The sequence below is a fragment of the Lichenostomus cassidix genome, chromosome Z, assembly GCF_008360975.1.
Source record: "Lichenostomus cassidix isolate B80296 chromosome Z, HeHo_3.0, whole genome shotgun sequence".
In the NCBI taxonomy this organism is placed as follows: Eukaryota; Metazoa; Chordata; class Aves; order Passeriformes; family Meliphagidae; genus Lichenostomus; species Lichenostomus cassidix.
The window spans coordinates 51,743,516-51,759,904 of NC_139511.1; the positions used below are offsets into that span (position 1 = coordinate 51,743,516).

General features: G+C 37.6%; 1 protein-coding gene across 1 annotated transcript in view; it reads right to left on the reverse strand.

The window, feature by feature from the left end:
• Positions 1-3,770: 3,770 nt before the first annotated feature.
• Positions 3,771-16,389, reverse strand: part of TBCA (tubulin folding cofactor A) — a 24,639-nt gene continuing 12,020 nt past the window's right edge. The window contains exons 2-4 of the mRNA XM_085042207.1: positions 13,294-13,399; positions 7,638-7,724; positions 3,771-4,929 (exon numbers count right to left, since the gene is read on the reverse strand). Coding sequence (XP_084898333.1) covers positions 4,849-4,929; positions 7,638-7,724; positions 13,294-13,399 — 274 coding nt within the window. The 3' untranslated portion in view covers positions 3,771-4,848. The remainder of the gene's footprint in view (positions 4,930-7,637; positions 7,725-13,293; positions 13,400-16,389) is intronic.

Sequence of the window (16,389 nt, forward strand, 5' to 3'; positions counted from 1 at the left end):
AATGAAACATAACACATTAGTCCTTTTATGGAGACATTGATTTTCATACATAAACTTCACAAAACATGAAGTTTATCTTCTGTGTTGAAAACAGAGGACAACTCAAATCTAATCGATTGGTTTTGAAAGATACTCTGTTCATTTACAAATGAAGTTTTTTTTTTTTTACTTATTTTTAACCTGCTCCCTTGGAAATGTGTAGAAGCTGTAAAAGAGCAGAAAGCTGGATCACTAAAAGCATCCAGAGGAATTTCATTTTATTTTCATCAACTAATCTACCCACTCACATCTATCTGTGTAAACTAATTACTTTTTTAATTAGGTAGCCTTTTTGATTGCTTATGGAGAGCTGCGGTGAAATTTACTGCTAATTATGCAGGGGCAGGATGAAGCCTCTGGATTGTTAGTAAAGATGAGAAAATTTTATTTTCTTTTGTTGAAATGGAGAGCAAGTAGTAATTGATACATAAATAATGTGCTTATTTTTCCTATTTCAACCTATTCAGCCTCTGTTAACCTTATTAATTGAGGCTCTTTCTGAGGGTTATTGAGTTTCCTTCTGTCTAATGTAACATCTACAGTAACTTCAGAACAGTAAGAAAATAAAACTGTTGCAGAAATCTTTCTTCTTTCTGTTAAAGGTAATGTTTATGTTGAGTGGATCTAGAGCGGTGATGTTTGCCCTGAAATGCTCGATGCTGGGATGTGCTAGCAAGTAGTCTGCACAGTTATTTCAGTGATTGAATTTGTGTTCAGAAAACTGGGGGAAGGTGGCACTTGCACATCCCTTTTGCTGTCATCTTTGAAGTCCTAAACCCTGAATTTGGATTTATTGTGAGAACCCTGTTACATGTGATAGCAGAGCATAGCCGAGATGGTACATGAAGAGAACCCCGAAGTGGTTCTCCTTCGTATTTTCTGTTGTGTCCTTATAAAAAGTAGGTTCTCTGAGAGATCAGATGGGAGAAGGGTTGTTACAATGGTTGGACCAGAGACAACACATTTTCTTCTCCCTTCCATCAAGCCTGTAGTTCCTGCTCTGAGGCTGTATGAATGGTGAGGCTTCAATCTAAATTTGCTACTTCCCTTGCAGCTGTTTGCAGCAGGCCTCACAGTTCACTTCTTGCCTTGCAAAGTTCTATCCTTCTGATTTCAGCTACACTTCAAACTTCTGGCTTCCTATCCTTGCTCTGAATGAGCTCATTTGTGGACAAAATTAACACATAAAATAAAATGACAAGTGGGAACCTAAAGTATTTTTGACATTGTGTGTGTTTGATGAGTGAATGGGTAGTGGAAAGTCAGAAAAAATTAGTTCATCTGGTTCTTTCATTAAGGAAGACCATTTTCACTTTCTTTGAGTTCCCCGTGTTGTAATGTGCAGTGCAAGATCTAAAAAGTCAGGTAGGTATCACTGAATCCTCTCCTTTGAGGGGGCTCTGGGGATCTCTTCTGTGCTGTATTCAAAGTAGTTCATTTCACCTGTGCCACAAATCCAGTGTATTTCTGAGTGAGGGGATAACTGCTGCTGAGGATGGATGATTGCTCATCCTCCTTTTGATGCTTTTCCCTGCTGTGTAAATATAAGGCAGGATCAGCTGTCTCTGTGTCATGAGTGACTGAGCTGCGTGGTCAAGAGAAGACCCCACTAGTAAGGCATCTCCAACAGCCTCCATGGGCAGTCTGTTCAACGCCTTAATTTGTCTTAGTAGTTTTCTGAAGAAGGAAGCCATCCAACTTTTTTTTTCCCTCATTATAACTAAACCTCATTGCATCTAATTCTTTCTGCCAAGAAAATTTTACTTTTCTCCATACTTCTGCATATACTCAAAGAGTATTATCACTGACACCCTCAGTATTTTCCACGCTAAAATGTCTGGATTTGCTCCTTCTTTTGAACAGGCCATTTTTCAGTCTTCTTAGTTTTCACTGTTTTCCTCTGAATCCTTATTTGTTCATCCCTTTTAGTTGCAGCTTCTAGCTGCAATAGTGCTTCTAGATAGAGCCTTTCTAATAAGAAGGGGAGAGTAAGGGTTGTTGCCCATATCTTAAGAGGTAAACTAATGTTTTGCATACAATTCACTAAAATTCTTATCTCTCAGAAATGCTGTCTTTTACTTTATCTTATGTTGGTGCAGTAGAAAATTGCTACTGCCATATATGTTTGCTTTCTTATTTAAATATGTCCTTACTAAAATAATTATTTTAAACTTTCCCCAGTTTGTCAGAAACCTTTGGATTTCAGATACCATCCTTGAAGATACAGAACACCTTTGTATCACCCACAAACTAAATACACACACTTGCTATTCTACTTTTGTCATACAGGTCTGTTGAGGACTGTACCTTTTGGGGTAATCAGACCATTCAGTTTTACTAGTAAATTCCTGATGATTGCCCAGTCTTAAGCTGTGCAGCCACCTGTGATACTGATGTGGCAATTCTGAGGACCTCAGTCAATGAGGAGTAAGTATGGCCCAGTTATTGTGCATCTCTCTTTATCTGAACCTCTTGAGTTAGGCGGAGCAGACTTGAAGTGCCTCCCCCAGCCCCACAACCCAAGTGTTAGAATGCAGATTGACTGCAGCTCAGTTGAAAGGTTTCACCAGAAACAGGAAAGGTGGGTTGCCAAAACAGGGTGTTATGAGGAAACAGAACAGCTCTCTGTGGTTTATGCTTTTTGTGGATTTAACCCAAAATACTTGCATACAGTTAGCTTCTTCCTTCTCCTAAAGGATGTTGAGTCTGAAAACATCCTGCTGTCCCCTCAGAAGTCAGGCACCTCCAGAAGCATCTGGAGAAAAGAAAATATTTTCAGGTATGAACATACCTTGATTTTCACCAGGGAGGCTGGCTTATTTTTCTGTACTACTGAACATGCTTGTCTTTGGAGAACTTAGTGATTAGGGCAGAATATCATCTTGGTTCATGATGCAATAGTAGGGAGCTAGGAAATGGCTTGGACAGAAACATATTAGGCAAATGTGAGAAACCACTCACCCTAGAAACTACTGCACCAAGAAACTTTTCCCTGGAGTTTTATGTGGTAACAGGTGACTTTCATTCTAAATGCCAGCTTAAGCCATATGACAATCCCACTTTCCTTCAGCCACTATAGGTCACATCTGTTTAGCTTTCATGGATACATGCATTTCTTGTGATACTCAGCAGGTGCACATCATTTTTCTGTGGGCTTGTTTTCCAGAAGTGTGTACTCATTCTGAATAGCAATTTTTATTTTAAACTCTGCTTTACCCAGCAGACTTTGCATCTCCCTACATCTCTTTTTCAGCTTAGCATTTATTCACCACACTCCACTCCATGGCTGCAAGCACAGACTTGCTGCTGCAATCTGTCGGCTGAGACACATGATCTCCTTTGTGCTCTCCAGCCACCCTTCCCAGTGAAGGTCCATAGAGGAAACTGGGCAAAATGAGTATCCAAAGACAGATGTTTTCCTCAATAGCAGTTCATATGTGTTGTGGACCAGGCAGTGTCCGCTTGGCAGTTCCATGCCTAGGATGCAGTGCTGGTAAGAAGATATATGTATGTTCTCTTATGAAACCATACTGTCAAAACAGGTTTCACCTCTTAGCCCTCTATGGTACTGGTCTGGGGTCACTTCTAAAGTAGATAATTCTGCAGTCAATCAGTAATCTGGTGGTGTTAATCTGTCGGAGCAGTGCTTAAGAGTGATGGAGAAGGAGACTTACTACTCTCAATGTGCTTAAGGTACATGAACAAGTACTGAAACAGCAGTTTACTCAAACTCAGGCAAATTAACAAAAAATTTTATTAAGTATTCAATTTAGCACCACACAAAAGGTACACTGTGCTTTGTGTTGCCTTTAAGAAACATGCCAAAACACTTTCAAACTAGAAAAACTAATGTAAAAAGCTTTCTTGTTTATCAACAGAGCTTACTATTTGCTTTAGAGAAGCTACTCTGAAAAAACCACAGCTTTTGTACATAGTGTGTTAATGGTCTTCCAGGCCGACTAAGCGTTTGTTCCCTTACCCATGAGCCCTCTTTCATGTCCTGGGGTTTGAACTTTGTTAAAAAAAAATACAACTTAGGCCAAGGTGCTGTCAGGAAAAGCAATCAGTTCAGAACTCTTATTAGCAGATGCAACTCACAACATACTAGTCACCTGCTAAATTCTGTTTCCTGAAAAGTAGTAGAATTTGGATCAATGGAAATTGTATGAGTTGGGCTCTACGAATCAGTGTCAGGCACACTGTGAAATATCTGGAATTAGCTTTTAATTTTGTCTTGGAGTCAAAGATAAACAAGGAGTACATACTTGATAAAAGTACAGAAAAAATGAACCATGGAAGAAAGGTGGGTGACTGAGAAGGGTCATTTATTCTAGCTTCCCTTGCAGTACAGATTGTTCTGCTAAAATAGCTTGAAATTATTTCAAATATAAGGTGCTTCTAAAGCCCATGTCAAAGGGTTGGGACTAGATGTAACCTCTCCAATCCAAATAATTCTATGAAGCTACTTCATTCTAGTATTTATTGGTCCCTCATATAGTCAAAATTTATTTCTTATCCTGAACTGCTTAGATTTAAGTTCTCTATTACAACTATTGCACTTACTTTAAATGGGCTTTATTTTTCTTTTTTTTTTAAATTGAGGTGAACTGGAAATAGGTCTGTTTTGCCTGAATATGGAACACACAAATGTTTCAGAACATTCTTTATTTGATACACCTTGCAGTTAGAGAAAGGCCAGTTTGCATAAAGGGAACCTTAGCAAGTCAACAATAGTAGTAGAGCCATAGTCAAATGAAAGTGTGGAATGGACCCCGTGCTAATGCATATAAAGAGAGAACTGGAAAACTGCTAGGCTTCCAGCTTCACTGACTCCAGTATGGAACGTGCTTCTTTATACTCTTCAGCTTCTTCCAATTCTTTCTCATTTTCCTGTAATCAAAAATAACATTTTTGAGTACTCTGAAAATAACTGTTGTGGGATTAAATTTAAGAAGGTAAAAAAACTGCTAACAACAGAGAGGGAGAAGGTTGAGATACTCAATGTTTCTGTCTTGTTGGCAGCCTCTTCCTACACCTCTTAAGTGGATGGACTACAAAAAAGGGACTGGGAGAGCCAAGTCCCTCCCATTGTAAGTAAAGATCAGGTTCACAACCATCTGGGAAGCCTGAATGTACCTAAGTCTATGGGACCTGGTAAGATGCCTTCCAGAGTCCTGAGGGAATTGCCCAATAGAGTTGCCAAGCTCTTCTCCACAACATTTAAAAAGTCATGGCAGTCAGGTGAAGTCCTTAAAGACTGCAAAAAGGGAACCGTCACTGCAGACTACATGGTCCCCCACAACATCTTTCTCTCTGAATTGGAGAGAGGTGGACTCTTCACTGGATAAGGAACTGGCTGGATGGTCAGAGACAGAGAACTGGTCAACGACTCAATGTTTGGATGGAGATCAGTGACAAGTGGTGTCTCTTGGAGGTCTGCGTGGTCATGCACTGTTATTTAGTATCTTCATTAATGACACTGGAAGTGAGATCAGTAACTGTGCAGATAGCACCAAGCTGAGTGGTGCAGCTGATCCACCTGAGGGATGGGATGCCATCCAGACGGACCTGGACAAGCTCCAGGAGAGGGCCCATGGGAATTTAATGAGATTCAACAAGATCAAGTGCTGGTGCTGCACCTGGGTCAGAACAACCCTGGTATCAGCACAGGCTGGGGATGAACAGATCAGAGCAGCTCGGCTGGGAAGGACCCGGGGGTGCTGGGGGTGAGAGGCTGGACATGGTCCAGCCATGAGCACTCACAGCCCAGAAAGTCAATCCTGTCCTGGGCTGCATCCAAAGCTGTGTGGGCAGCAGAGCAAGAGAGGGGATTCTGCCCCTCTGCTCTGTTCTGTTGAAACCCCACCTGCAGTGCTGTGTCCAGCTCTGGGGTCCTGCACAGGAAGGACAGGGACCTGCTGGAGTGAGCCCGGAGGGGGCCAACAAGATGATCAGAGAGATGGAGCACCTCCCCTTTTAGGACAGGCTGAAAGTTGGGTTTGTTCAGCATGGAGAAGAGAAGGCTCTGAGCAGCCCTCATGCAGCCTTTCAGTATTTAATAGGGGCCAACAAGAAAAATGGGGACAGACTTTTTAACAGGACCTCTTGTGACAGGACAAGGGGTGATGGTTTTAAGCTATAACAGGATAGATTCAGACTTGATATAAGGAAGAAGTTTTTCACTGTGAGGGTGGTGAAACAGTGGGACAGGTTGCCCAGAGAGGTGGTAGGTGACTCATCCATGTAAATATTCAGTGTCAGGTTGGATGGGGCTCTAAGCAACCCGAGGCAGTTGAAGATGTTCCTGCTCATTGCATGGGATGGAACAAATAACCTTTAAAGGTTCCTTCGAGCCCAAACCATTCTGTGAAACGAGGGATATGTGATTTTTAAAAACAAACATTCTATGTTACTCTAGGCACATGTAAAATCTTTTGTCCTGGCTAAGGTCCCAGATAATGTGCATACCTTTATTTTATCGTGTTAAATATTTAAAACCAAGGAATCAGTAAGAACAAACTTGAGATCAACAGTACTCTTAAGAAAAAGCTCAAGTAGATTGACAATTGAAAAATATACCACAATACAGTAAATTTTAATAAAAGCATTGAAGGTGAACTAAGCACAGAAAGCAACACATGAAGACTTCCAAATTCTTAACAACAATAGTAACTGCTCCCATTCCTTGTTTTAGGTTTGCATATTATGAATCAACAGCACCATTTCTGCATGCCACTGAAATCTAGACTGACTAACTGTTAAGTAAGTACTTGAATGACAAAAAGGCCCTAAATCCTGCCAGGTAGTGAGCATTTATTCTGGAAAACAGTAGAAGCAAACTATCTGAAACTAGGATACCTTGAGTTTTCCATTAAAAAGTATTTACATTTTAGCCATCAATATATCCGGGACATAATTTAGGGTGTATATATATAGCCTCACAATACCATTTACATGTGTATCTGAATTCTTGATGAGAAGGCAGCTTTTAAAATAAGCATAATCATCTCTAAATGTAGTGTAGGTTCAGTGAATCTGTTTGTATGAGATAATCTTTATTCCTGCAGGTATCTGTAGCTTAAAAACATGGCAGTACTGCTCACTTCACTAATAAAACATAAAGCAATACTCAGCAAGGGCTCATCTGACTTGTCAGCATAATAAAAGTAGTAACCGAAGTATTTTGACTATTTCAGTTCCCTACAAGCATGTTATACACATTTTTACTATCTATAAAACCTGAAGTGGGTGAACTGATTTTTCTGATGATGGAACTAGCACAGGAGTTATGAGTCCGTTCTCACAGTTTGATGTAAATGTGTGTTGAGCATACATTCCATTAAAGAAAGCTTCTAACACAGTCTTCACAGACTGAAGACCAAATCTGCAAAGACAATTATCTAAAGTGAAATACTGCTATCTTACAGGTTGCTGGTCTTGGGACCTATAGAAAGTAATTCCTTAATCCTAGAGTTTTAATTTGCTTAATTCCTTTAGGAATTCCTTAATTCCTAAAGTTTTAATTTGCTGCAGTTGTTTATCCAAGTTCCTAGGAGCAGCAGCACTTCTTGATCAGTGGGGTATGGTGCAATACTCACTAGTAGTTGAGTAAGCTCTGCATGTGCGACTTCTAGTCTGCGCTGGCAATCCGGAATCATCATTCGTGACTCTTGTAAGATCTCGATCTGTGAAAATTAGAAGCCGATGAAATTAGAATATATTCCAGAGAGAAACATTATCTTTTAAGTTTTTACTCTGAAAATTCAGCAATCTAGTAATTATCTAGAAACTTCAGAACAGTTGCACCTATCTTCTCAATAGGCTTTTCTTATAAGACACTCACCATAATTGCTTAAAACTCTGTTAATTTAGAGGACATTTCCATTTACTCTGTGCTTAATTGAATATAAAGTATTAAGTGCAAAAGAGTACTTAGAATAATCTTTCCCTTAGGAAAAAAGTATAGCTTAGTAAGGTTTTCAGCATTTGTTAAAAAGTCTATTTAAAACAAACTTTCTCCTGCTGTCATGAAGCAGCTTCATCCAAAATGGGATCAGCTGGTTATATAAATATCTCCTGCATCTTTTGGGTAATAAAGAAAAAGAATGTTCAGATAATACCCCATAGAGATAATTACTGCATGAAAAAAGTTATTGAGTTATTGATCACATTGTGTGCAGACTGCAGGAGGCTCTGACTGAAAGACAAAGGTAAAGAAAAATGAAAAGCAAAGACCAGCAGGCTCATATTTTTGATGCTTATCATGCATAAAAAGTTATTACATATCCTTGTGCTTCATTTTAGGAGAAAGATTATTCTCACCATGCACTTTGAACAAAATTACTAAACTGGCACCCCACCGAATCTGAAAATCCTGCCACCTTCTAAAGAAAACAACATCAGTTTTAAGGAGGGAACATTTATTTCATGGAGCATTGCTGGATCTGAACACCAAACACTGAGAAGAAAAGGTGTGGAGAGTTGTTCAGTAATGTTAAATCTATTTAGAAATGAAATATCTGTTAGATATTTAAATATGAAACATCTACATTCAGGATAACGTGCAACAGAACACATTTCCTTTAAATGGCTTATTTAATTCTGTCATTCCTATGCTGTATTGTCCTCCTAGTATCAATAGTGCTGTAACAAAGGGTCATTGTAAATGGGAGGTTAAGCTATAGCTAAGAATGCCTTTATATATTCAGGAAGGCTTTATAAAACAAGACATTATCGTATAATTTTAGGTGTCCTAAGTTCTTAGTCCAGTTGGTTTTGAAAGAAAAAACCTAAGTTTCTAATTTTACACTTTCCATCAGTCCATGTAACATCCATAGAATGAGGCGTGTCATAAACTGCATAACATGATGCCTTTTGCTTTATGTAGTAGAATACCTAGAGGAATGAGAATACCCAGCACTTACTTCCTTGAGCCAGCATTGCTAAGTATTTGTGTGTTGTAGAGCTGGTAGATGGTATGAAATGAGTAACTTGTTTGATATGTGCCACTAGATAAGCAACCTGGGAAGGCACATAAATCTAGAATCTGCAAGCTGTAGTTCTGCCTGCTCTAAGAAATGAACAAATCTACCCTAATAATTCTATTCAAAACAACATTTGACTGAGATCCAAAGAGGTGCCCAAGTTTTATTTATATTTGCCAGTGGTTATGCAATGATGAAGAAAAACCAGAAGGATGATAAATCCTAGAACTATATTCAGTAGGCACAAACAGCTGGAGACTAGAACAGGAATTTTGTGGAACTGTTATTATTTAACTTCTGCATGAACCACATTTTTTTCAAGAAATGCTGATAGCCCCAGACAGACTATTTACTTTTACAAAAATACGTAATAAAGCAAAGTCAAAAGCTCAAATAATTACATAAACTTTAGGACTAGAGTTTTAAAAGCTTTAGGACTCAACTTCTATCAAAATCTTGCCAGACTTTCTGACTGAACTCTAAGGGTAACAAGAAGCTCGATAGCCATCAAACTCCAATGACAGGCACTGCAGCCATTTGCGTCCCTGTGACATGCTCTTGCAGCTACCCAAATTCCACTGACCAGACTGGGGCAATTCAAACTCCAGGTAAAGACTGTTGTTTAACCCGAGCCAGCAACTAAGTACCAGGCACCAGCTCACTTGCTCCTGCCCCTAGACTGGTGGGAAGAAGCTAACAGGAAGAAAAAGTAAACATTGTGGGCTGAGATAGGAACAATTTAATAACTGAAAAAAATGCAGTAATACCAATGAGGGAGGGAGAGATATCAGTTTTATCAGCTTCAAAAAGACAGAAGCAGAATATGTTGAGTTTTTCTCACAGCTGACTCACATCTAACTGAGTGACTTAGAGATATGCAGATCCACAAATAATTTGAAAGCAACAAAAAGAAAACCTCTATGGGGCTCTCCTTGCTCTTAGAACAGCCTGATATACTACTGGGTCATAGGGTATAGTGGCAGTATTGTTTCTCATGACAAGAGTGGTGTTTAAACAGAAGAGGTAGACTAAAAACCATGACAAATGTAAATGATTCACATATATACCAATTATATACACACATATGAATATATAGTCTAGCTTTTAAATACTGTCACATAATCACTTGCCTGTTTGCTGTTGTGCAGATAATCCTAACAGAATGGATCTACTCAAAGATGGCAGAGAAAAGAAAAAGACATGCAGATAATTGTTTGCTAAAACAAGTGCTACTGGTTCAAACTAGTTTTCATCAAAAAGTCTGTGGAACACTTGGAATCCATTGACTAATTACAGCCATATCTGGTGGAAGAACAGATAAAAAGAACCTAAAAGATAAAAAGCCATCTCTAAGTTTCACAAACACCAAAGGTTCCAAAGTTTAGTAATCCTATTAAGTAAGAGATTGCAGCACAAAATAAATAATCATGCTAAGGCTACTGGTTGGCTAATCCATACTTGTAACTTAAATCCACACCATTGTATTCTCACCTCAGTAGTAAACAGGGAGTAATATCAAGGCACAGTGTGCTGGGCCAGGGTGGTGGTGTAGGGATATAGGGAGTAGTATAGTATAGATGATGCAGGAAGAAGCTGGGCATAGGGAAGGCAGGAAAGGAGATACAGTGTTAAGGTGAATTTGGACAGAAAAAAACTCCTCAAATGCACACAAGAGTTACAGGAAACCAGTTTTATGAGTTCTGCTTCCTTTAAAGCAACCTCTCAGGCCCAAAAGAAGCTTGAGCTATACAAATACAACAGCACACTTGCTGAAGGCAAAATGTCAAATACATTGATCAAAAGACTCCTGAAGGACCTTGAAGGAAAGCTTCAATAAAGAACTGGATAACCTTGTTTTGTTTCTACAGTGCTTGACTGTTTCAAGAAAAGGCCATGTGTCAACAACAAACCACCTACCACTTCTAGCATAAAAGCTGAAGGAGGAGGAGATAACCCTCTAGATCTAATATCTTGGTATTTCAAATGGGTTTTCTCTGCAGCTCCCCTTAGGTAAGGGCTAATCCTGTTTTTTCTACAGCAGATCACTTTAGGACATAAGAGATATAAAGTCTGGAATCCAAAAGGTACTCATATTTGCCTAGATAAAAAGGAAAACATTCTTTGGAAAACAGAAGGGAAAAAAGATCACAGTAATGCTTTTTCATAATTTGGTTTATTTCAGAAAGTTTGAATGCATCTTTATACCCGGTCTATGTAAGGATATTATTCTCTACTTAGTCCAGAGAATTCCAAGTTGCTTTTCAGGAAACAAACTGTGCTTGTTAAGGACGCTGTCCAAATACATAAGGAGAAGAATTAGATCTTCACTAGCATTTCCAGTGCCTCTTTACTAAGTGTCTAGAATTAGAATTCATATTATTAAACACAGATCATCTATTCTTAGGGGGCAGAAAAATGAATTATGTAAATAATGAGACCAATATGAAACTGTACATTTAATCTAATCTTAATTGATCTGTGAGAAGAATGAAACTTTGAACCAAGCGGGTGAGGGGTTGGAAAGGGCCAAGAATTAAAAAAGCCGGCTGAACTAACCAGAGTATTTCTTTGAGGCTAAAAAGTATTTTAAAAATTAAAAAGTTCTAGAATATTACAACCTTCCTTTCAGCAAAAGTCTTCCAGTAACAAGATAGCAGCAAATTACCATCTTCCACATTATTTTCCAATACAGTAAATAGTTTCCAAATGTACATCTTTTTAGCTGTTTCAGAAGGAATTCGTTCACTCAACAAAGCAAGAGAAATACTGCGGTTTTCACGAATACTTGAAAAAACCCGTGTATTAGCAAGATGTACTTTTTATACTCTTATGTACTTTCTGACATGCAGAGATTAAATTCTGTGTTAAATCCATTGGATTTTTAATTAATCTAGGAATCACATTACGCAGGAAGTAACTTGGAACTGCAGAATTACTTTAAAAGAAATGCAAATGTATTGCTTATCAGTGAAAATGTTAGTATTTTGTTACCATTACAATGTCTTCTTGCACCCTACAAACGCTAAAAATGGGAATTGAATTCATTAGTTCTTGTTAGCACCAGATCTTCAGAAAGGCTATTGTTTTGTAGGATCTTAGTTTCAGTCTGGTGAGGCAGAAGACAGCTCCGCTCTATAAATACAGACCTTTATTTGTATACAAATTCTTTATTTGTATTTCATTCCCATGGCATAATGAAAACAAGGCAGGACATAGACATATGAACTGAAATATGAATTTACTAAAAAAAATTTGGTTTAACTTGTTCTAAAAGGGCTTTCTCCTATTTTTTATAAATTTTATATTTGAGTTTTGTTTAACTTGTTCTTCCATTGTTTAAAAATAATGACAGCACACCAGAAGGTTATGTTTATGCCTATTAAGTGAAAATAATTTTCGTTTACAGTTTTGGTTTCTGCGAATATTTGAGAGAAAACATCTAGGAAATACTTGGGGAAAAAACATAATCAAAAGGTAACAGAGTTGAAAGAATAAAAAGCCTCAGTGAAACACAGACATTTCACACTTTTGTAGAGAATAAACACCAATCTCCCAAATCCAAGCCTTCTCCCAGTGAGCAGGGAACATGAACTTTTTCTTTCAAAAGGGTACATACCAACTGCCTGCAACCACTATCCTTGTGGGAAACCTTCCAAGAAAAAATGTAATCATTCTGTAATAGTGACACTAAACCTTGAGCAGACCAAAGTATAGCATGCCCCTTCCTATCTATGACTTCACTGCAAACTCCTGCAGCTCTGCAGCTGCATACCCACTGCTCTCTTTCTCTAAAGTCTGTGATTTTACCAAAAGGATACCAGTATACTCAAGAGTTTAAATGTTTAATCTTCATATTAACTATCAGGCATTCTCACTTTTCTATAACATTCGCACTTAGCAGCAAGCACTTGGTTTACCTACATCCACACAGACCATGTATTTACTACAGGTTCTTAGTATTTCTGAGAAAGAGTTCATGATGGCTTCTCGCACAATTAATGAGTAACAGCCATCCTGACACAAAGTGCTAAGTAATCCATATATATATATATAGTTTTTATATGTATATAAAAACTATAATCCTAATACTATAACACCTTAAAGAACTTTCTACAGCTGCTTTTTACGACTTTTGTAGTCGACAGGATTTTAGTCTAGTATTTATATAACATAAGTCTGGAAAAAGGTACAGGAGATTCTTCTATCGAAAGGTAACTGATTAAATGAAAACAAATAAGGATTGTATAAAGCAAGTTCTAGGGCAGTTTACCTGCTTCTTAATTCCATAATCATCACATGCTTCAGCTTTCATCTTTTCAATCTTTTCTTCTTGCTGTTTTGCTTCTTTTTCATACATAACTTTTTCTTTTGCCAACCTGCAATTAACAGCAAAGTGATTGTGTTAATTCGATTGTATTACAGTAAAATGTTACATCACTGATAACAGCCCCCCACCCAAAAGTTACAGGTCTGGACAATAATACACTGCTTTATAAAAACAGGCATTTAACCACTGCAAAAGAACTGCATCTAGGAAATACTGAATTTAGCTATAATATATAACGAGTATTTTGTCCACTTATCTTGATACTGGTTTGGGGGTCATAAACGAAAGTAACAGTTCCATAATTTATAGTACAACAATTTTCTTTATCTCCTGTCTTTCAAAGGAAAAAGAATCTGTATTTTAATCCTAATAATGGACCCATACTTGGGAGCAGGATGCTTTTCTCTAACAAGCACAGATTCAAGAGTAATGTAAATAAGTTCAGAGAAAGTTAGTCTAATATTATATCCGACAGTAACTACTACATCACAATCCCATGATCAAACTTCAGTATTTGTTGTTACTGCAATTTTGCTATAGCATCTCCTACTTTATTTTGTATGCTCATTAGATATTAGATTATGTAATAGTAGATATTACTATCATTATAATAGAAAACATTCTTCAGGATCTGAAAAATACTGGAACAATTTCTCTTCAGCTAGTCCAGGAGCAGAACGCTGAGATGCTACTGCACACCTGAGATCCTGCTGAAGAAAATCCTTACCCAAACAAGAGTAAGAGTAAGATCAGCCTGTGTAAGATTGTTTGAGGAGAATTCAACGTTCAAAATAACATCATCAGATCCAAGTACCAAAGAATATATTATACAACAAAAAGAGAATAAAGGTCTAGTAGAGAGCTTCATGACTACATTAGTGCATCAGCACAAATTAGTGCATAATTTGTCACAGTTAAGTGCCCTACTAGAAGTGCTGAGGATGGACACAATGTTATTGGGGTGACAAGAACCACTGTCAATTAAAGCTGCCACAAAAGCATCACTGCAGTTGTATCACAAGAAAAATTCCACCAAGAATATACTGATAATGCAGTATCAGAACTCTCCCTGTTTTTTCACAAGAGTTCACATAAGCAAAAATGGTTTTGCTAAAACAGCCCTATGCCGTGGCTCTACAGCAGTCAAAGCTGGGCTGCAACACTACGCACCTGAACTCATTTCAGCCCTTGTGGAGTCACACAGCCAGATGGCCTTCAGCCTTACAAAGCATCTTCAATTGTGAGCAGAGTGCATACTGTGGGTATTGACTAGGCCAGTTTCTACCAGTAAGCCAAGTACTAGCTTTGAGAAGTAGAACTGGAGAAAGACAGGAGCCTAATTACTAATAATAAAGACACTAAATCTTTGGGTAATTCCAACTACTGGTGCTAGTTCCAGTATTAGCATCAGCAAATATTGATTTAATAGAAGATGAGTTAATTGTTTGATCAAGATTACCTGATTTAATTCCAGACAGTATTAGCTGCTTTGCTACCTTTAGGTTCCAAAAAAGTTCATTTTAATCAACCTGGGAGGCAGATGACTTTTTTTTGAGTGAGAATTGCAAATTCCCTTGAGGAGCAAGGGGGGAGGTATGATTGAACAGTTTTTATGGTTCACTTACTGAAGTGTGTATCCCACTGGTACTAACGGCACCTTGCATTGCTAAACGAAATATTTTAAATTAAGTCTTAGCCAAAACAAAAGTTCAATGCTTGTCATTATTTATGTTTTCACATTCACATTCTCTTTCTATGCATGCTAACTTTTCAAACTGACTGTTCATTCAAGTTAGCATACTTTTATCAAAAGGAAAGACTTTTGATAGAAAGGAAATGGAAAAGACTGCATGTTCTGACCTAGTTTAGAACTCACTTGAACTTTTGCCTACCTTTCTCACATCTGGACACTTAAGAATTGCAGCTGTATTTATTAACCTATTTCTGTTTCTGTAGTAGCTGTACATGTCAGAAGCAGAACTTGAAACATTCTGCTTTAAAAAAAAGATATGCAAGAAATGTGAAATATGTGAACGTTTTCTGTGACAAATTTCCCACTGCACTTTCAGTTCAGTACTCAGATATATCTATGTTAACACTCCCTTTATCATTCATAAGATTGGGAGGCTGGTATTTAATTCTATTAATGAAGTTCTGATTCGAAAACATTTCCTGCACTAGATCCTTTCTCTAGATGTCATGAAGCTATTTCTACTGCATATGTAGCTTGGGGAGATGCTAAATTAAGTTAACAGGTTGATTTTAAAAGGAAAGTGAAATTTTATAATGGAGAAACACTAACGCTTAATCACTTCTTAAAAATTTCAGCAGACATCTACACAAAAATACCTGCATGGCACTTTCCTGTCTTATTATTTCAACCTTTTTCTATCTGGAAAATAGATTCTATGTTGGGGGGATTTTTTTGTTTGTTTGGGGGATTTTTTGTTTGCTTTTTGTGGTTTGGTTTTTTTTGTGATGGTTGGATTTTTTGGTTGGTTGGTTTTGCTGTTTCTTTTTCAAAAATATTAAAATGGGTACAAACCAGAATCTTTATATATGGTGTGACCATACACAGTGAACAGAGTAGATAAGAATAACTCAGTAGGTGTTACGGTTTTAGGAGAAAGGAAACCATGTAAGGGAGAAAAAGGGGTGGGGAAATACAGTTTGTACCACAACAAGTAGGTATTAGAAAAAGCCAGATCATAATTTGCTGCATTTGTGTAAATTTCAAGGGCACAGGTCATTCAGAGATAAAAAAACCTGCAATCACAAAAACCACAAAAGGCTTAACTTTAGCAGATATTTTACAGTGTCTTAAGAAGTGTAAGGTTTAGCAACTTTAACTTTAGCAACTTTAACTTTAGCAACTAAAAAAAAACAACCCAAAAAAACCCCCAAAAAACCCCACTAATGCAAATTATGTTTTATCATAATTGTATACTACATATATATACATGTGATTTGTATATCACACATACATGGTTGTATATGGGCAATAACCCTTAATTCTACAATAGACAGTTCCTCTACATA